This window comes from Oryctolagus cuniculus, chromosome 1 (genome assembly GCF_964237555.1).
Source record: "Oryctolagus cuniculus chromosome 1, mOryCun1.1, whole genome shotgun sequence".
Taxonomy (NCBI): domain Eukaryota; kingdom Metazoa; phylum Chordata; class Mammalia; order Lagomorpha; family Leporidae; genus Oryctolagus; species Oryctolagus cuniculus.
Window position 1 is genome coordinate 64079102 of NC_091432.1, and position 21927 is coordinate 64101028.

Below are 21927 nucleotides of genomic sequence, written 5' to 3' on the forward strand. Positions count from 1 at the left end.
AAAGTGGGAGGGGGAGGGGGGATGGAAATCAGGAGCAAAGAAAAGCGAGGAGGAGAAAAACAACAGTCCCCAAGGCCCCTGTGGCTCTAACACTCTGAACCTTCTCTGGTCCACTCCAGATGGAGCCCCAAGCCTGGGCCCCCACCCCATCTCTGCTCCCTGCTCCCGCTCTGGCCCAGCCTGTCACATACGTCAGTACAAAGGCCCAAAGCCAAAGGGGTCTCTGGCCTCTGCCGCTGCCCCCTGTTGGGGCCAAGAGCACCGTGCGGTCGTCATAGCAATGCCGGATGCTGTCATCACTAATTCATCGGCTGAGCCCTGGGAGGCTGGCGAGGTGTGAGGAGTGCGGCTCAGAGCAGATCAGAAATGCCACTGGGGCAGGAGCCTCAGGGCCTCGGGCCAGTGGGAGCAGGGGGCAGGGGTTAAACTGCTTTGCCCGATCCAGCTGGTTCCTCACTCAGCTACCAACACCCCGTGAGGAGGAGGAGTGCAGAGCCCCTCCCAGTCTTGCTGGGCACCTACTGTGTGTCCAGCTCCATCCAGTTGCAGAGGCAGGCTCAGTGAAGGCTGTGATGTGGGGCAGGGGGCGTCACACGGGATAGGAGAGGTGGTGGGATGGGAGAAGTAGGGCGCCCACGTGTTGTGCCCACTCTGGCCGGGCACGCACCAGGCACTGCTAAATGTAGCTAATTTAACCCTCCCAGGAAACCTGCAGGGCTGGAATCTGTGTTGCAGATGCCAGGCTGTCCTGTCCGCCGACACCCTCCCACCAGCTCCGGACTCTCCTCCAGGAAGCCCTGCTTCCTCTGAACTCCCAGCCGTGGTGGGTGAGGGCCCTGGTCGTTCCTGTCAAACTGAGCTTTCTTATCCACACTGTGGAGAACCTGGGCACAGACTCCCATCCCAGCCACCAGAAGACCACCCCCTCCCGCAAGCTGTGCCACGGAGCTGTCCGGGGTCCTGAAGGCTCACGGGCCTTTCCCTGGAAGATGGGCTTTGCTTTGCTTTCTTTCTTTTTTGAGATGTATTTATTTAAAAGGCAAACTGACTTGGTGGGGATAGGTGGCTGGGAGAGATCTTCCACCTGTCGATTCACTCTCCAAATGGCCAAAACAGCCAAGGCTGGGCCAGGTCAAAGCCAGGAGCCAGGAAATCCATCTGGGTTTCTCATGTGGGTGGCAGGGGCCTAAGCACTTGGCCATCTTCTGCTGCCCCTCCCAGGAGCATTAGCAGGGAGCTGGATGGGAAGTGGAGCAGCCAGGACTCAACCTGGCCCTACGCTATGGGGTGGCTGTATCACAACCAGTGCTCAGCCTGCTAGGCCACAACACTGGATACTCCATTTTTACTTATTTGATAGAGACTCAGAGGGAGAGAGCTCCCACCCAGTGGTTCACTACCCAAAAGCCTCTAAGAGCCGGCCAGGAAGGCAGGAGCCAAGAACTCAATCCAGGTGTCCCACATGGGTGACAGAGACCCAGTGACTTGAGCCATCACCTGCTGCCTCCCAGCACCCACATCAGCAGGAAGCCAGAGTCAGACACCGAGCCCAGGCACTCGCTCAGGTGGGGGATGCAAGTGTCCTAACTGCTGGGCTACATGGCCACCTCGGTTGGGTCTTTTCTGTTAAAAATCAGCAGCTCCTCTGCCTGGAGGAGAAAGGTCAGGCTTCCACCTGCCAGGCCTCGCAAAACACAGTGACTGTTTCCTCCACTCACAAAGCCCCGGGGGAAAACCTATTTGGAGGAAGGGAATGGGAGGGAAGCGAGTATGCACGGCTGTGACAGTGTATGGGTCGAGTGCCTCCTCTACGCATTCTTGTGAATGAGGTGTGAGCTATAACACGGATTAACATGGGCCTGGCCCCTGCACTTGTGGGGCCTCTGGTCTAGCAAAATCACCACTGGGGTTTGCTTTACACAAGTCAGCCACTCGGCCCTTACCAGAGGCGTGAAGGTGGAGACAATGCAGCTCGCTCCAGTGGAGGAAATGGAAAAGCTGGGATGGTCACGGGACCTGCCCGAAGCCACCGGGCCAGGAACCAACACAGGCAGGACTCAAACCCAGCTGTTCTGACTCCCTCGCAAGTCTCACTCCTGGTCTGTCTCCAGCTGGGCAGGGCATCGAAGACCTAGTCCCTGCCCTCCAGGAGTTTATAATCTGGAGCACCTGTCCCACTTCAGCAACACACCCCTGGAAAGTCTGACCCGAATCCCTGCTGCTGCAGCTCTGCCCTGGCCTCCCTTTATCCCGGCGGCCCAGGACTCGAGGATCAGCTACCCTCTCCCATGCAGACACCTGGGGTGCTTCCTGCACTCCCACGGCTATTCCACCCCCACCCCGCCTGGACGCCTCCCCCCCCCCAGGAGAGAGCGAGGTATGTGCGCTAAAAATACCTGAATCCCTCCCTGCTCATGCTCTAATTAAGCTGAGTGAGTCACTACTTTAAGTAATTTATTGCTAGTTACATAATTGCTTTAATATTTGGTTCTAGGACTGGGGAACAAAAGTGCCCCCTTTTTCCCGGGAACTGTTAATCCACAGAGTGGGGTTTCCAACCCCTGGGTGGGGAGATGATGCGGAGAGAAGTGGAGTCACTTTGGTCAGCTCCTCACGTGGCCACTTCCCCCAGGGCCACTGGTCCCGACTACTCCAGGAGGCACAGCTCTCTGCCGTCTGCCCCCACCCAGGACATGTCTGAAGCCACCACTCCCTGAAGATCCATGGTCTCAGCATCCCACCTGCCCCCACCTCCAGCTTCTCTGCCTTGCCAGGCCACAGGAGCCACCTCCCAGGGAGGGGGAGCCATCGCTAGCATCCCCAGCATGTCAGAGGCAGCCCCACCCTCTGAACCCAGCCCTTCCCCAGCCCCAGAGGAAGTCACCCCCAAAGGGGACTGGCTACAGAGAGCACAAGGGAAGTTTGGGGGGTGATGAAAAGATTCTCTTCTTGAATGCAGTGGTGATCATACAACTGCACCTACTGGCAGAATTCACTCTGCACTTTCTGTTGTATGTAAATGATCTCCAATAAAACAGATGTAAAAAGTAAATTTAAAAACAGAAGTCACACCTCCCACCTTCCAAGAACCTCACAGAAGCAACAGCTGGGCAGATCCGGGCAGCCGTATGGAAGCGGAGGCGAGGAGGTGCACAGAGCTGGCTGTGGAAGGCACACAGTAGGTGCTCATGCAGCAGATGCTTGCTTCACTCAGTGCCAATCAGCAAGGACCCGCTAGGCACCTCCTGGGCGCACCTGCTTAGCCCCGCTCTCATTAGCTCTCTCCCTGCTCTCCTGGAGAGGGAGCCCGCTGCATGGCAGGTCTATCACACGCTGTCTCCCCTAATCCTCCCAGCAGCCCTAATGAGGAGGGCCCTATTACAGTCCCCCTCCTGCAGGGGAAGGTGGAGGCGAGCAGAGCCCTGCAGAGGAGAAGTGGAGGAGCCAAGAGACCGTCCCCAAGGCTTGCGCTCAGCACCACCTCCTCCCGCCTCCCTTTACAATGCTAAATGCCCCAAGACCCCAGCCCTTGGAGAATGAGGACTTCCCTGGCTTAGGAGTAGCAGCCCAGGCAGTGGAGACACGGGAGTGGGTGTACAGGCTCAGAGAGGTGGTGAGAGGCCAGGCCGTCGGGGAAGGAGGGAACTGGGTCGAGAAGCAAGCCTGGAAGCAACCGAAGAAATCAGGCAGGGAGTGAGGAAATAAGGCAGAGGCGCCCAGCTGTGCCCGCCTGTGGGCTTCAACCCAGCTGTGCCCAGCTGAGGCTTCCACACCTAGTCAGGCCCCAAGTCGCTGGCACTTCTCACTGCTAATCTTGACTCACTGCCCCCCAAATTTGTCTGTGTCCAGTGTCTGGGCTGCAATCCCCCCAGCACAGGCAAAACTCATTCACCCCAAACTTGACAGGTGGCTGGGGAAAAGTCAGGGGACCCATGGGGACAGGGAAGAGCTCCCGGGTTGTAGAGAATGGAAGTCACTTTGAAAGGACTCCAAGACCTGAGCGACAGGAATTAGCCAGGTAAAGGGAGAGGTGTTCCAGGCAAAGGGAACAGCATGTGTAACAGCCCGGAGGCAAGAGGGGCTGCCCATGGGAGGAAGGACAAGCAGGTCTCAGCCTGGCTGTGCTAAGCACAGGCACCGCTCTGGGGGGCACCGGGCACGTGGCGGCTGGCGGCCATGCTGCAGGGCTGGGTCTGAGTACCTGGGCCATGGGGGGGGGGGGTGGGGGTGGAGTTCATTCTGTTTGTGTCTATGTCAACTTTTAGATTCATCTTGTGTTTTTCTCCATGTTCCTGTGTGCGTGTGTGAGGTGTGTGTGTGCACACACGTGCATGAGTGTTGTGTGGCTCTCCATATCCCGGTGCCAGGGAGCGCTTCTTTGCATGGGGAACTCTTCTGTACTGTGTTTGTGTCCCTATGCCTGGGTCATGTGCAGGTCTCGTTATGTCGCATGTTTGTAGCTTGGTCGTTAGTCCCTGGGCTCGGGCAGCCGGGGCAGGGAGAAGGCTGGGGCACAGGTGCTCAGGTGCTCAGGCTGGGCTCCAGGGGCACATCAGCACCTAATGATTGTCAAGCGCTTAGTGGGGCAGGAGGCTGCATGGGAGATGCTAATTAACACTGATTATGAGTCAGCGGCTCAAGGCCCAGCGGAAGCTGTGAGCTGCCTGGGCCAAGATCCCTAACCCCTGAGCACCACAGGAACCCCGCCCCCCCCCCCCCCCACTCATCTCCCAGGAAGGCCGCAGCCCAGGCTCTGGACAGCGAGAGGAACTGAGATCCCACTCCAGGAGGCGGGGCCCCACAGCGCGGGCTTCTATTACACGTGGCAGTGGAGGGGTCGCAGCGGGATGGAGACACGAGGCCACCACGATACTGCTGCTCTTCGGGGCCAGGGCCCGAGTGGCTGGCTTACGGGTGCCGTGGATGTGAGCTCAGGAGAGAGGAAGGCACAGCACTGGGGGGGGGGGGGGGGGGAGTGTCCGGAGCTGCCACAGGCCCCTGCGTCAGCAGCGGGGATGGACACTGAAGAACAATGGTGGCGGCTCAGCCAGGGGAGCCGAGCTGGGGGCCGGACTGACAGCAATTCATGTCCCTGGATGCCCTCACCCCAATGCAACTATGTTGCCCCTTACCTGTGTCTGCACCCACCTCCTCACCGGGCCCTAATTCACCCCTCCTCTGAGCTTCCGGAATCCAACACCCAGCGCAGCTGCCCCTGCTCCAGCCCTCGGCTCCCTGCACAGGAGCTTGGCCTTCAGCGCCTTGCTCTCCACCAGGCACACATGCTGCCCAGGAGCCCTGCCGCTGCCACCTTGGCCTCTTGCTGTTCTCCACCCGCCCCTTCCCCTCGCCTGGCAAACGCCACTCGTTCTTTAGAGCCGAGACTCCCAGCATTACCGCCGCAGGAAGTGTCCTCACTGCCGGCCCCAGCACTCACCTGGGGCCTGCCAGGGGTGTGCTTGGCTCTGACAAAGAGGGCAGCAAGGACCGTCGGGTCCATCTCCGTGGCCAGGGCGTCACGGAGGAGGGGGACATGGGTGAGCAAGAGGGTCCAGGCACACCGGATCCTGAGAGCAACACTCCCCAGCAGCGCCAATGCGGCCAGACAGGGAGCTGGGCAGTCGCGGCAGGAGCAGCAGTGGGCCCAGGGATATATGACTGGGCACAGTCGGGAAGCACAGGTGGCGCCCGGCCACTCAGTAAGCCTGACCAAGTGGGAGGTCAGAGGAGGGGCCTGGCTGCTGGCTCCGACTCTGAGACCTTCTGGCTGAGTGCCTTGGGTCAGGCCACACCCACCCTGGGCTGCAGCTTCCTGTTAGCCCTGTGTCCCTCCAGACCCCGTCTCCACCCTGTCCCGCTGGGCTGACCCCCACTGGCTCCTGCACCTGCACTGCCTTGCCCACTGGTTTCCCAATAGGTCCTGCCTTTGAGGGCTGGGCTCGCCCACTCCACCGCCTTGGACAAGCAGCGACGGCAGCCACGGCTCCCGGAGGGCAGCCCCTGCTCTGGGACCGGAGGCACTCTTCCCAGCCCCCTCGAGCCTCTCGGAGGCCAGACCTGAGCCCCGTGACATGCCCTGTTTGTTCCCCTAATCCTTCCCGCCTCCGTCCTAGTTGCTTCGTCAAGCTGCCTTCAATTAAGCCACTTGAGTGTGTCGCTTGCTGCCCTCTACAGAACAGGGCTCGCCCCTTGAAGGGCTGCCAAGGCGATTTTAAGACATAAAGGACACTGTAAGCATCAGTGCTCTACAGCTGGCCCCAAATCCCACCACACGCCGGGGGTTAAGTAATCCCAGTTCCCTGGCACACGCGGCACCAGACTGCCTGCTCCTCTTCCCTCCCACCCCTGCCCAGCCCTCCAGCCACACGGAGCACCGCCCTGCCAGCCCTGAGCCCCCCATAACTCGGAACCAGCCCGTCTGCCCTCTGCTTCTTCCAGCCAGGGCTCAACTGTGATGCTGCCTCGGAGCAGCCCGGTGCTCCCTGCCCACTGCCAACCACACCCGAGTGCCCCTGCATCCAGCCCCGGCACCGGCCCCAAAGTTCCAGGAAGATGGACTTCTCTCCAGGTGTCCCGGGGAAGGGGCACTCTGACCTCACAACTTTCCACTGCCCAGGTGCCCAGGAGGGCTCTCTGGGGCTGGAGCCTTGCCACGCCCGGGGGGCCTGAGCACGTCTTTCTCTGGCCTCTGTGACAGCTACTGCTTGCCAGGACTGCAGGGAGTTTGCCACCAACTGCCCGGCTAGGGCAGCAGCCTCATCCGCAGCCCCTGGGCGTTCCTCCCTCCCAAGGCCTCCCCTTCCGTAAGGGACTGCTCTGTGTCACTCATACTGAGCCAAGCTGGGCCTCCAGGACCTGCCCAACAGTGCCGTCTCATTACTAAGATCCCAAGGGGGAGCTCACAGGGAAAGCCTTGAATGTTAGAACAGAAGAAAACTTGCAAAAAAAAAAAAAAAAAAAAAAAAAAAAAAAAGCTCAAATTGAAGAAATTGAGGTTTGTACAGGAGGCGCCTCCCCGGCTCTGCCTCCAGGGGGCGCCTCCCTGTGGAGTCCACTTGCTCTGTGGGAAGACGGACACCACAGGGCCCCAGGAGGAGTCCCACCGCACGCTGAGTCTGGGGGCAGCTTCAAAGGCAGCATCTGAGGCCTGGCAGAGTGGAAATACCCAGGTGTGGGGGCAGGGGCGGCCTCGTGCCCCGACTGCACCTGTTCCAGGGGCTGCAGGGAGGGAGGCCTTGCAGGCATGACACAGTCCTGTCTGCTCCAAGCCCTGCCATCTCGCCCCCATCCTGCTGGGTGACCTCGGGTTAACCACTGCCAGCTCTGGACCTCAGTATTTGCATCTGCACAAGACTGGGCTGGGAGAAGTCCCAGCCGCGTCCAGCTCCTTGGCCTGCAGCCTAGAACCTTGGCCAGCATGAGCCAAGCCCAAACACAAAGACACCCTGCTCCTCTAGGACCCTCCCTGGCTGGGTGGGGCCCCAGAGGAGGCCCAGCACCCCCACAGCAGGAAGGGCACGACAGCTCCTGCAGCCCAAGTCCATACACACCCGTCTCTATTTTTTTTTTTTTTTTTTTGGACAGGCAGAGTGGACAGTGAGAGAGAGAGACAGAGAGAAAGGTCTTCCTTTGCCGTTGGTTCACCCTCCAATGACCGCTGCGGCCGGCGCACCGCGCTGATCCGATGGCAGGAGCCAGGTACTTATCCTGGTCTTCCATGGGGTGCAGGGCCCAAGCACTTGGGCCATCCTCCACTGCACTCCCTGGCCACAGCAGAGAGCTGGCCTGGAAGAGGGGCAACCGGGACAGAATCCGGCGCCCCGACCAGGACTAGAACCCCGTGTGCCGGCGCTGCAAGGCGGAGGATTAGCCTAGTGAGCCGCGGCGCCGGCCCATACCTGTCTCTACCTCCAGACAGGTGGGGCCTGGGAGAAAACGTGTTGAGGAGCCAGACACTGGCTGGTGTCCGGGCCTTCACCCATTCATGCACATTCACCATGCATGCACACTCAAACATGCAGCTGTGTGCACAGAGGTGCACACCCAGAGTTGCCATAGAGTGCACATAACACCACACACGGACACACACGAGCCACTCTCGCATGCACATGACCATGTATTAACACGCAGACACAAACATGCACCTGCACACGGGTGAATACGTGCACACTTTCATACAAGCACTGACCCACACAGTCTCAGACCCACACACACTAGAAGCTCAGTGCACACACACACAGCCTGACAGAGACTCAGACAAACCCACCCATGTCACCCACATCTCAGCAACAAGCAAATCACATCCCAGTAGAAGCCCAGGCCCCAGCTGTAATGGCTCTAAGTCCATTTCCCACTCTATATTAGCCTGTCCGGAACCGGAAGGAGAAAATGTCTTGCCCTCTGGCTTGACCCCTCCAGGGTGTCTGTCCCTGCTGTGTGGGGTCCAGCCCTCCGTGCCTCCCTATGCCTTTTCAGCAGGGCTCTGTCAGCCGGTGGAGGTGCAGAATGATGGGCAGCCCTCTCTCCACCCTTCACCCCTGCTCTGGTCCAGACTCTATCCTATGGCCCTTCAAGCATGGGAAGAGCCAGGCTGGAGTGGACCTGTGTGGCAGCGACCCCTACTGGACGTAAGGGGCATTACATCACAGCTCAGAGTACTTGGAGAGAGGAAGAATGGGAAGTGAAGGAAGAGGAGGCAGTGCTGGGTGCACCGATGGAGCTGAGACACCTTGGCTGCCTTTACTTCCTCTACTTTGACCCATCCAGCCCAGGCTGCAATATTCATCCTCCCAAAGCCCAACACTTGCTCAGAACCCCTGGGTGGACCGCAGTGGGCCACAGCATGCTGGAAGCTGCTTGGCCACTTCTTGGCCTCAAAGATCCCAGCCCTCATCTTCACCCCCTGAACAGCTCTGGGCCCAGAGACCCCTGTGCTGAATGTCTCACCCCGAACTTGAACTGTCCATATCTGGCCTGTGGCTTCCAGTCCTAGCCTTTGCCATTTGGGGCAATGCACGTGGGACTAGCAGGAGCTTGGATGCAAACAGACGCGTGCTCTGGCCTGGCGGTCGGGCGTGTTCTCCACCCCCTGGATCCTCTGTTGCTTCAGCCAGAGAGCAGCAGTCTCTCGGGAAGGAGGTGGGGATTTCAGGAGTTCACAGATGTGCAAACACGGCCCAGGGAGCCGGACTCCCGCGTGATCGTGCGAGGATCACGGCCTCAGCCTCTCAGCCCTGCCCCCACCGGGGGGTTGGGGCCGCCTCGGCTTTGGGCCTCACGTCCCCAGCACCTGCCCAAGCCTGCCCCAGGCAGCCTCAGCAGCGCAGCGTGCACTCGGGGCAAAGGAGGCCGCACCAAGTCTACCGAGGATCTCAGAGTGAGAGTGGCCACCGGCTTAGCCCCTTCCTTGGCAAGTCCTTTCCTCCATGGTGTCCTTTGGGGATTGGTCTCATGCTGGCTAGCCGGGGACAGGGGGTCACATGTCTCTGAGCCCCCTCGGCCCCTCCCACAGAGCAGCCAGCGTCTCACTGCCCCGCCCCCGCGGCCCCTTGCAGGCCTCCTTGCCTCTCCCACAGGGTGCCTGCCTAGCATTCTGAAAGTGTAGGTGAGTGTGGGCGGTTCCTAATGGCAGCAGGCAACCTTGCAGAGCACCTGCTGCACGCCTGGCTCCAAGCTCCACACTTCCGTGTTCTTCTCCATGGTCCTGCCAGGGGAGTGACAGGATCTCCATCGCGTTAGTTCCAGAGAAGTGAAGTGATTCGCCCAAGACCACACAGACGTGCTGACATTCAAACCTGTGCCTTCAGCGCCCTCTCTATTCCGTGGTCAAAACCTCCTCTGACCCCAGGGCCACCAGCCAAAGAGGGCCCATGTGTGGCAGGAGCTGCATGGTTGGGAAGTCCTCCCCGATAGCCGACTGGAATCGCTTCTGCTGCACCAAGCCCAGTTGCCGTCTGTTTTTCACAGAGGGCGACTTCAGGGACTTCAAAAAGTGGGTCACGTCATTAGGGACCTGGCCTTTCCCGGGGAGCGGGCAGCTGAACAATGGGAGATAAATGTGTGAAAATGTCCCTGTTACTAAATATATCCACCTCCCCGGAGGAGGGGGGAGCCGTGGCCCCCGCCCTGGAGGCCGCAGTCTGTGGCTCAGACAAGCTGGGGCTCCGGCTGTTCCGGGGGCTGGGGCGGAGGGGGCGAGGCCAGCATGGGAGGGGGTGTCTGCTCCTTCTCCCAGTCCAGGCTGCCAAGCCTGAGCTGGCTAATTTGCATAGTGCTTTGCCTTCATTTGCATGCCACTTTCTTTCGGGGAGGAGCCACACTCCTCAGCCTCTGCCTCTCCCTCACTCCCAAGGTCTCTGCTGAGCCACTGCATACCGCATTCTCAAGCAAAGCAGGTGCTAGTGGCAGGGCACAGGAAGACAGGAACATGAAGCAAGTGTACTGTGAGGCCTACACAGCAAGGCACAAGGCGCTGTCTGTAGCCTAACCTCAATTTTCTGCTCCTCTGCTGCTCTGCCCTGCCACTCACTCCTCCCCCTCCCCTCCCCCCTCCCCCTGCCCCGCCTACCACCCACAGTGAACTTCATGCCCAGGCCATTCTGAGCTACAGTGCTCCACCAGTGAAACCACACCTGCTCCCACCCCCACCCCCACCCCCGCCTCCGCACAAGGTGCTCCCCTCCCCAGAGTGACTCCTCCTTCCAAGATGCTGATGGCTCCACCTCCTCCCTCCACGTGGTCATGGCTCCGTCCACACCCTCAGGCAGTGAATGGCCGCTGAACTTATGAATGAACCAATCCTGATCCCTGCCTCTCTGCACCCCATCTCCTCTCCCTAGGGGGGCTTCCTCACCTGCATTAGGGTCAGAGCTGGATGGTGCCTGCACCCAACTCCCCATCCTGTCCCGAGAGACTTGCCCCTCACCCCACAGCCTGCCTTCTTGAAGCCAGGAGACTCCACAGCCCTGCAGCCTGAGTGGGAAGTCTTTGCTGTTGTCTAGCCTCCTTCACCTATCACCAAAGGAGTCCAACCCCAGAGGGCTCGGGCTTGTCCCATCTCAGTCTCACTGAGGAGCAGGTGCAGGCTGCTCACTCCCCCACACTCTGCCCAGGATATGCTGGGACCATCTCCGGAGGACAGCGACCCATGACAAAGAAAGGACATGGGCCGGGCGTGGAGGCCCAGGTCAGACCCAACCACCCCAGGGGAAGAGCAGCGGGAAGTGTCCTGCAGCTTGGGGAGAGGAGCGAGCAACCATGCAGGTGCCTCAGATGCTCCTGGTGTCTTCGCCCAGTGGAGGCTGCGCTGAGCCCAGCCACCCAGCCCTGTGCTGCGAGCGGGCTGGGGAAGCAAGGGCAGCGGCTCCTGCCTCTGAGGCGCTCCTGGGCTAGCTGGGTAAGGGGCTCACACACAGGGAACAGCTGACTCTGAGCCACATTCTTGCCCCTGTACCACCAGAGACAGACTCCAGGGCGGGGGTGGTGGTGGTGGTGGTTATAGAGTCGGAGAGATGGGAAATCAAAGGGGGCTTCCTAGGGGAGGCTTCCTATTCCAAAACCTTTTCCCAGCTCCGTTTCCTATGAAGAAAAGTCTGAGCCCTTTAGCCTAGTGTTGGAGACCCTGAGGAATCTAGCCCCTTCTGCCCTCCCTTCCTCTTCTCAGCACCCTTCTCTCACTCCTGCCAACCTAAACTCTGTCCCTCGAATGCACTGCACTCCTCACCTGTCTGCCATCATGAGCTATTCCCTCTGCTCTTCCTTGTAGGGGCAACACCTACCCATCCTTCAAGGTCCCGCTCCAACATCTCTTCCCCTGGAACGCCGGCTCACTGAGGGCCCAGGTGCCCAGAGCCTCCCTTTGCACACAGGGCTCACACTGTGGGGCTGTGGGCTTCTTCCCAAGCCTCCCTCATCAGACTGGGCACTCCCTGAGAGCAGGGACAGTGTCCTCCTGTGTCCCCAGTCACCAGCACAGCAGGCACCAAGAAGGCACTGGGGAGTCCTTGTGCAGCGGGGTGATGAGCGATGCAGGAATGGGACCCCATGGCATGGGTAGATGTTCCAGGCCCAAGCAGCAGAAACCCAGAGAGTACAGCAAGGCTGAGAGCAAGCTCCCAGGCCATTAAGCCTGAAGGGGGTGCTGCCACGAGCTCGGTCCCCACCCCCCACACCATTTGGCTAGATCCCAGCCAAGCCATCAGCAGCCCCGGGGGACGGGAGGCTGGAGTGGGAAGCAGGAAGAGCAGCAGGAGCTGCTTGGTGGGCAGGGGGACGGGGTGGGGGGTGCAGGGAGTGCAAGAGCAGTTAAACCTCCCTGAGCTCACCCAGCGCCACCGACCCACCGAGAGGCGCTGGGCAGGTGACGAGGGAGAACAGTGGACGTCAGGTCTGATGGAGAGCTTCAGACCCCAGCCTTGCAGCCAGAGGAGAGTGACAAAGCCATAGCCTGGCAGGAGGTGACTCCGAGACCCCAGGCATCCTTGCTGGAAACCCTGCAAAGGTCTGGCCCAGGACCTCAGCCCACACCCTGCCTTCTCAGTCTTCTAAGAGCCTTTCCTCTTCTGTCTCTCTGAGGGCCCCCTCCCCCACACCCCCTCCCCAACCCAGCCCCCAGCCCCATCCACACTCTCTTCCCCATCTTCCTCTCGCCACCCTTTCCCTAGTCCTCGAACATCTCCCTTCCGAAAGTCTTGGTCTCATCTGTCCCAGACTCACCTGACTGCAGACTTCACGGATCCCTGCCTCGGCTGGGCTGCCACCCTGGCCTGTCCCCTGCTCCTCCGGTCCCAGTCAACCTTTGCAGTGCTACTGAAAGCTAACTCTGCCCGTGTCCCTCCCCTGCACACAAACTCCCCCAGGGCCCTCCTGATAAAGCCCAAGAGGCCCAGAGGGCAAAGACCCCTGGGTGTAGCTCCTGCCTCCCACCACAGCCTCTTCCCAGCACTGCCTTTACCCAGCCTCCTCGCTGCCTCCGGCACCTGCTCCGTCCCAACCCAGGGCCTTTGCTTGTGCTGTTCTGCCAGCTCCCCCACCTGTTAGTGGATGCTGTGCTTTGCTGCTTAATTATTCTCCAGCCATTTTGCCATCTATACGCTTAGGAGGGCCCAGAGGGCAGAGCCATTATTGCCTATTTCTTTTCTGCTTCTCCTGGCAGGGTGTAGAATGAATTTTCACAGGCTCACGGAGGTGGTTACACATACAGCCAGCCCCTCCCTGCCTCAGTGGGCCACAGCATCCCAGCTGTGTCCTTAGCCAGCAGGGGAAGGGAACAGCCACCCCCACACACTCATACACAACGCACAACAGTCACAGGAGCACCAGTATGTACACACACCTACCCAACCCACACACTCTCGGTACACTTGTGCCATGATCACACCCACACCAGAACACTTATGCTCACACACATATCCACATCTGCCTACACATGGCAACACGATTATTCACACATTAACAAATCACACACAATCACAAGTGCATTTGAAATGGATCAAGCAACGTGTGTGTCGAGTCCCTGTGTTTTGCAACATAGCACACACAACACGCACACCTCACATGCACACCTACCCACATACACACACCACCCTGTACTCACACTGACAAATGCCAACTCTCGAAGGCACACTCACAAACTCCGACAGGCGCCTTCCCATCCAGCCCTCCCAACACGGAGCCCACACTCACTTGCACGAGCCTCACCTCCCCCCAACACGTGGCACACACGGGGCCCCGGGGCCGCTTTCCAACCAGTCCCTTCAATGGGACAGGTGCTTAGGGGTAAAGTTGTGAAAAGTGGTGGCCCTGAACCCCAATTCCCAGATCTTTGGAAGGCGGACACCCCACCCTCTGCTGCCCCGGGGGCACTCTTACTCACCCGTAATCACATGCAGAGGTACCTGCTCTCTGTGTGCCTCCCCACCCCCCACCTAAAGCTGTCGCTCTCCAAGGTCCTGAATCAGCCCATGTCAGCCCCCAGGGCTCCTTGAAACTCCAGACCTCCCCACCCCCAACCCTTGAAGAAACCCCTCCCCTAGTCAGCCATTCCTTCTATGGGACCCCAGTCTCACCACCTCCTAGGTTGATGCTAGGCACCCACACCCTACACAGAGGCCCCCACTAGGCTGCAGTCTGGCAGCCAGGTGTCCGGGACCAGGAGCAGTCCTCCATGTGGCTCAGATCCATGTCAGCCCCAGCTCCGTGAAGGGTCTCCCAGGACCCCGTCCGCGGCACTCTCGCAGCGGCTCACCCCACCCCAGCCCCTCGCTAGTACTCACGGCTCAGCCGGTCGCGCTGCCGGGTACTGCTGGCTCCTGCAGAGGATGGAGTGGCCGCATGCCTGCCCCATCACTCCTCATCATCCGTCTCCCCAGCCAGACTAAGGTGGCCCCTCGCCCTGCCCCCCCTGCTCGGAGTTCCAGGCAGGGCGCCCCCAGCAGGCACAGGGACCAAGAGCAACGGCCTGCTCCCCACTCAGCGGGGACTCAACACCCCAGTCCAGCTCTGCTGCCCTGGCTGCTCCGCCTCTCCCGCTGCCTGCCACTGCCTCTGCTGCTCCTCGCTGGCTCTGGGAGGAGGCTGGAGCAGGTCTGATAATGCAGAAGGGGGAGGGAGCAGGGAGGAGGAACGGAGAGAGGCCCAGACAGAGAGGGAGCGAGAGGGAGGGGTAGACGGAGACTCTGACTGGGAGGGAGCAGAAACCTCACAGAGGGAGAGACTGAGAGACAGCAGATGGAGACAGGAGGAGCAAGGAACACATGAAGAAGGAGAGAAGGGATCGGAGCCCGGGAGAGAGACAGGGAGGGAAACACAGAGACCAGAGAGGCTCAGGGAAAACACCCTCTGAGGAACAAAGACAGGGAAAGAAAGAAAACTGGAGCAGACGTCGGGGGTGGGGGTGGCTGGGAGAGGACCAAGAGTGGTACAAGGACAGGGTTGACCCTCACAGGCAGGGCTGGGCTGGGCTGGGCACCAGAGGCCAGACAGACGGCACCCAGAACTCGGCTGCCCCCCCACAGAGGCCTTCGGGGGAACACGCCTGGGTCCTCCTCAAATGGACCAGGGCCAGGCCTCTGTTCAGAACTGGCCACCCTCTCCGCTGGGCTCCCTGCCTGGGCTTGTGTCCTGCCCTGAAGCACAGTCCACAGAGGTGGACATGCAGGGAGCCCCGGGGCTTTGGCTGGGGTCTTTGGACTTCAAGCCTTGTCACACAGCCCATCGGGGGGCTGTGACACGATGGGAGCCAGCATTCTAGAATGGACTTTGGGCAGGTGCTGTGGGCACCCAGGCCACAGCCTGCCCCACACCGCCCTCACAGCCTCTGGCTGTAGGTCTGGGAGCAGGTCTGCCATGTATACTGTTTTTCCTCCATTTCCATGATTATTTTGAAAAATCCCTCATATGCAAGAAAATAGCGCTCACCTCAAGGCAGGAGATGGCAGTGGGAGTCCTGGCTCCTTCATGAACTTATTCATTCCCTCACCACATTCCTTCCACCGACCAACCCCATCACACAAGGCACTGCCCATCCCTTGCCTGGGAGATGCACCCAGGCTGATCTGTGGGGCCCAGAGGGGACCCCGACCCAGTAGTAAGTATTTGGGCTGAGCCTTTAAAGGAAGAAGGGGATTAGTATTTGAGGGGAGAGGAGCTGCAGTGACCCTCACCAGTGACCCCACCCTGAGCATGGCGGTGAGGGGGACTCCTCCTGCTCTCACCACCACAGGCTCCAGGCAGAGAAGCCCAGGAACGGGAGTGGAGAGCTGACCCGGGCTGAAGCACTGGGGGTGCACAGGCCAGGGCAGGGACAGGAGCACGAGCTGTCACAGGAGGCCTGCCCAGGCCCAGTGTACAGAGGACCTTCAGGGGGTCAGGAGGGAAATGGGAGGGAGCCTTTGCCTTCTACTCTGGCCCTGAAGGCAGAGGTGTGCCCCTGACAGCCCCTGACTGTTCTCTCTTTCACTCCCAGGGAATGAAGCCCAGGCTCATCCAAAACCAGAGGTCCCAGCCTAGAACTCAACTCAGGACTGGCTTCTGAGCCTGGGACCTCGTTGCTCTGTTCCTGCCAGCTGGGAGGGTGCTCTCTGTCCTTTTCCCACCCTAAGGATCTGCTCAGGGGCCTAGGATCCTGGCAGTAATGAGCTGAGTCACCAGAGTTCAAAGGAGGGCATCCCCTGGGCGTGGGCGTGTGCAGGTGCCAAGCGGCCTCACCTGGCCCTCAGCCCCTCCTTCCTGCCATCCTACTTTGGAGACATTGGTGGTAGCTTGCCCCTCAGAAACCTGGGAGTTCTGGCAGGTCCACAGAGGGAAGGCCTCCTCCCCAGGCATCCCACCAGACTGCACAGCAGGGCAGAGGTAGAGTGCAAGACCCAGGTCTGGCTTAGAGCCAGGCAGGCATCGCCCTGGGCCTGGGCACCTCATCCCAGTTCTCTGAGCTCCAGTTTTGCTTTCTCGCCAATTCCAAGCTTGAGGGCTGTGAGGTTAGGGGATATTTGTGAAACAGTCTCTCCCCTGCTCCCCGCCTCCACGGAAGAGGGCGAACTGAGGGAGCCAAGGGCGTGCTAGCCCTTGTGGGGCAGGGATTCAGGCAGGGCAGTGCCTCAACGGGGCAAGTGCAGAAGGGCAGGTCGGCTGGAGGCTGCCCGAGAACTCTTCCCTCCACCACCACTGGAGCAGAGCCCCGCCCTGCCGCAGGCCGCTCTCCAGGGTGCATGTCTGGGCTGCTGACTCTGGCCAGGCACCCCGCAGGGGGGCTGCAGTTGGGGTGTGGGGGTGGGTACTGGGGCCAGAGGAGGCAGGAGGCTGCCCAAAGCGATGGGGCAGTGCGGTTCTGGAGTCCGGCCTCGCAAGGTTACCTTTGTGTTGGGAGGGCTGAGGTTCCACAGGCTCCAGCTGCCAAAAGGCCCCCGCCCCCCCACACACACCTGTGTGGCTCCTCCAGCCTCCCTCACTGCCTGGCCCTGCCTCGGCCCCCACCGGTGCATGGAGACCATCCTCCCGACCCCTCCTTAGAGGCTCCTGTCTGGAGCCCCGGACTCCTGTGCAGGATGTGTCCTGGACGGCTCTTCTGGGACCATGTCCCACAGCTCACAGTAATCTTCAACACCCAGCACAGCTGTTGTCTCTGTCAAAGGCATCTGCAAGCTTTCCTTTCCTCCACTTCCAGGTCACTCTGTCCAACTCCCTCCAACCCCAGTGCCCTGGTGACTCCCAGCCCCTTACCTCCACCTGCACCCAGAGGCAGCTTCCCAAGGCCTTCCCAGAAGCCCCACCCCTGTGCCTGGTCTTTGAGGTCCCTGGCACCCCCTCTGCTACAAGTGGGGCAGGCTCTGCTCCCTAAGCGCATGCCGGCTTCCCCATTCTCTATGCTTTGCTCCCTCAAATCATGGCCAGTACAGCTCATGTCCTGCCCCCAGGGCACACGGCAGGCAGGAGGGGACGCTGGTTCTGGGCTAGCCAGCCCCTGACTTGCCATGGGTACCACCAGCCCATCGTCCTGCGGGGACTCATCTCAGCTCCTCCTCTGGGTCCTGCTGTCCTTACAGGCAGGCCCAAGTTGTTTCCCCTCTGCCTTTGGGCTGCCTCCGCAGGTACACACGGGCAACACTGATGCTGCAAAGCCAGAAAGGAGACAGTGCACATCAGAGCTGGGCCCGGGGCCATGCAGGAACAAGCCCCTGGCCAGAGGCTGCAGGTGTAGGTGCAAACGGTGGATGCAAGGGGCCCCTGGGGCAGCTGCAGCCGCTGAGTGTGAAACAGCCTAGGGCCTCTGGAGGAAGCTGGTAATTGGCAGAACATGGATTTCACAGAGGTTTGGTTTCAACACTCCTGGGTGATTCCTGGTTGCTGGCCAGGACAGGCCCACATGTGAGACTTGGCAACAGGAGCCCAGGAGAGGCAGCAGGTGGAGCGGAGAGCGCAGGACAGTCATGGTACTTCCTCCCCGTCGCCCGTCCTTGTTGAGCTAGGAAGCTACCACCTGCAGCTCCAGCTGATGGAGGGCCTTGTCCTTGCGACTGGCCGGGCAGAGCTCCCCACGTCCTCGCGAAGCTGAGCCCATCAGCAGGCCTGAAGCCCCATGGGCTGAGCAGCTCAGGACAGTGGCTCTGGGGACCTGGAACCCAGGGGGCAGGTAAACATCAGGGGTCACTTCAGGGTCCAGGGCCTGGCTGAGCTGCCCTGTAAGGGGGGGGGGGTGACCCGAGACGGGCCAGAACCCAGCCAGCACTCCTGCCCACCCTGTCCTGTGGCAAGGCCCAGGAAGCGTGGGTAGACTTGGGCTGGGGCTGCCCAGACACCTGCCTGAGATGAAGCAGGGAGCATAAATGCCAGAGCCAGCTGGGGCCGATCTGCCATTGTAGACACAGAGAACTGAGGGCAGAGACGTGCCCAGGGCGCACAGGGAGGGTGCACACAGCACCCTGCCCGCTGCCCTCCCCCCAGCAGACCTCTCCCTCTTCAGTCCTCTGCTGCCTCCAGTCGGCCCAGGGGCCCAGGACAGAAGGCTGTGGACAGAGTCGCATGGCCCCGGGGCGCGGACCCCAGCCATGTGTGAATGAGTAGGGACCAGGGGCCTCACCCTCTGGGAGAGCGTTTGCCCCCCTGGGCCCTAGCACCCCGGGATCTTCCTCCCCGCCAGGAGTCCTCGGGCTTCCCACTCAGCCCTCATCTACCGCCTCCCCCTTAGCTCCCCGCACCTGAGGGGGGAGTGAGGGGGCGTGACTCAGTGGGATAAAGGCAGCTGCTATATTTGAATGATTGCATAAGCCAGGGGAGAGGCAGCTGCAACGTGACTCCATCAAGGTGGGGAGACAAGTCGAGGCTGGGCCTGGGACGGGGTCTCCTCCTCGTCTCCCTGGGTACTAGACACAGTCCTAAAGGGGACTGGAAGCTAGCCTGATTGCTGGGCTGCCAGAGAGCCCTCCCTCCCTCGGTCTAACCACGCAAGGCAGGCTTTGTCCCCTGTATCTTCTTAGAAAAATAACCCTCTGGTTTCTAGAAACCCAAGGCCAGACACAGACTAAGCCCCAGACCTTCCCCATCTCATCAGCAAGGAAGACAGAATTGGAAACAGTTAGCAGCTCATTAAGGAAAGGGCGCAGGCTGGGCTGGCCTGCATGTCTGGGAAGGTCCTGTGCTCCTGTCCTCGCTCCATCACTTCGGTCACCTTCCTCGAAGCTCTTGTTCTGAGAATGGAGCGAAATGGCACACTCACTCAAGGCCTTGGCAGAGTAGCGGGCATTAGTGCTCACATCATCATCCCTGCTGCCACCATGAGGGCTGGCCGAGGACTGACCAGTGGAAGGTGGCGACCACAGAATGGAGGCCTAACGGTCAGAGGTGCTGTGTGCCCCGGGCAAACCCCTGCCCTCTCTGGCCCCCAGCTCAGGATGAGTGACTGTCACTGGGAGCTGCTATGCCAGCAGAGCGGGCCAGGGTGGGGCATCCTGGGGGTGGGGGAGCTGGAGTGGGCACGGCGGCCCCTCCTCCAGGCCTCCTGGCAGCTCCTCCTGTGCCCCCACCCGCAGAGAAGAAGGCAGGCTGTGCCCACCCGGATGGGGTTGCCATGACGCTGGTCTCCATGGTGCCAGGCATACAGTCCTCCCCTCGCCCCAGAGGAGGGACAGAGGGGATTCGGGACCACAGGCCCTCAGGCCTGGCCTGCCTCCAGCAGCCCCTGCGAGGTCCTGACCTGAGCCCCTCAGGGCAGAGGCAGGGAGAAAGGACGACTAGGGTGGCCGGAGAGCTGACTGAGTGACTTGTGGGGAGGATAGATAGATGGGAGTGCAGGCAGGCAGCGAGAGGGGGAGGAGACAGGGAGACTGGGGGCGGGGAGGGAGGGCCCAGGACAGTCACAGAGGAGGCTGACAAGTGGGGGGCCGCACCGCACTGCCCATCTTTGGTCTCAGTGCTTTGAAGTGGGTGGTGGGGGAGGACAGAGAGGAGGAGGAGGAGGAGGAGCAGCAGCAGCAGCAGCGGGGGAAGTGGCAATTTTCCTAGAGAGCTCTTTGTGCGTGGGGGTGTTCCTCCACGTGCCTGTGTGCGTGTGTGTGTGTGTGCGCGCGCGCGCGGTGCTGCACTTGCTCATCTGAGGTGTGCAGACACCACGTGTGTGCAAGTGGCATGTGAGCGCCCGTGCCACTGTGTCTCCAGGGTGATAAATACGGTAGTTAGGAACAGCAACCAGGGCAGAGAAAGTGCGGAAATTTCCACAGGCTGACCATGGCGTGCGAGAGGCACCCTGCTAGGGCTGGGCCAGAGACCCTGACCCCGACAGCTCTGCCTAGCTGGGTGCAAGCGACCTGCACCGCGCGCATGCGCATGCGCGTGTGCGCGCGCGCGCGCACACACACACACACACACACACCCTGGTGCACCAGTACAGTGGAGAGCAGACCAGAGGAGCTTTCTGATCTGAAGGAGGCATCTCGTTTCTTGTTTATGGAAGAGAGCCCACAGGACAGACACAGTCCTCCTGTCAGGGTCAGGGTCAGGGTCACTCAGGTCACAGAGCTGGCGAAGCTTGTGGTTGGGGGGAGAGCCCCAAGAGCCCATGTGACTCAGAGCCGGGGTGAGGCCCAGGCTGGGGGTGTGGCTATCCTGCCTGTGCCTCTCAGCTCCACGTCGGGAATCTGCCTGTCCAGTTAGGCCCATGCCCTCCGTAGAGTCCTTCCAGGTCAATGTGCCCCACCCCTGGAAGGGCTTCCTGTCCCCACGCCCTCCTCCTCCTCTGCTCTGCACACAGCAGGTGTTTCTAGGAGTCAGCATTTTGCTACTACAAGGAAAGACCTGAGACAAGCTACTTAGGAAGGAAGGAGGTACATCCCAGCTCACAGCCCACGACCCCCCCTGGCATGCTGAGTACATGCAGAAGGACCAACCACGCCTCTCTCTGGAGCTGTCTCCCGCGGGGCCTACCTCCCAGACACTGGAATTGGATTCTGTTTCCCCCCTTCTTAGCAGCACCAATTCTTGACTCGAAAGTCCTGTGTGAGCTCCTGCACCACGTGCTTGTTGAATGAAAACACATCGGGCGGAGAGAGGGCGCTAGGGGCCCAACTCCCCGGGCCCATGAGGGAAGGCGGCTGGAAGGGGTGGTGCCGGGCGCTTCGCTCGCAGGAGCTCAGCAGATCCCACACTCGGATGCGCCAGTGCCTTCTGGAAAGCGCCGGGGCTTTTGCACAGAAGCCAAGCACAGCCCCTGTGGAGCAGCTCCAGATGGCGCACAGCACCTACACAGTGTCAGGGCGCTGGAGGGCGCTGTGGCACTTGGGGAAGAAAGGCAAGGAAAACGTGGGGCCGTGCGCGGCTTGGGTGTGGCTTCCTAACCTTTCCCATGTGCAGCTGATGGGATCCAGGGATGTGCAAGTCAGGGAGAGACACAGGGCACCCCGAAGCTGAGCGCACAGCCTGTGGACGCGAGCGCCGGCATCCACACTCCAGCCTTTCTAAACCAGCAGGCTGTGGGCGGGCCGTGGAGCCACCAGAGACCTCAGCTCCTCAGCTCCAGGCCTCCCTCCACTCCCCAGGCTTGGGAGGAAGGGTGGGGAGTGGAACCAGGGAGAGCAGGAGGCAGGGTCCAGCTCCTCCCCTCCCCCACCAATTGATTTCCTGAGAGCCCACAGGGCTCCTGGGCGCCCCCTGCTAAGTGCTTTGCGGCAGAGGTCACCAGGAGACAGGAGGGGGGAGGGGCGAGGGGAGGGAGGCAGGCTCCCCGGCTCCCCTCCCCGTGCCTGACTGGACTCCCTGTGGCCCCTGGGGTTAGGCCTGGACTTGGTCCTTGAAACCCTGTCCTCGCCCCCAGATCCTACCCGTCCAGGAAGCCCCCTCCCTCCCACCCCTTAGCAGGTCTGGCTCTGGGCTCCTCATCCATCCCTGCCCCAGCCCCACTTCCAGCAATCAGGGAACAAACCAGCCAGGGGCCCGAGGGAC

General features: G+C 60.8%; 1 protein-coding gene across 3 annotated transcripts in view; it reads right to left on the reverse strand.

The window, feature by feature from the left end:
* PDE2A (phosphodiesterase 2A) overlaps window positions 1-14483 on the reverse strand; it is an 83191-nt gene extending 68708 nt beyond the window's left edge. Inside the window, exon 1 of one of the 3 annotated variants that reach the window (XM_051851204.2) lies at window positions 14274-14483. In XM_051851204.2, coding sequence (XP_051707164.2) covers window positions 14274-14344 — 71 coding nt within the window. In that variant the 5' untranslated portion in view covers window positions 14345-14483. The remainder of the gene's footprint in view (window positions 1-14273) is intronic. The other 2 variants (XM_051851208.2, XM_051851218.2) reach the window with 2 other exon arrangements.
* Between the last annotated feature and the right edge of the window lie 7444 nt (window positions 14484-21927).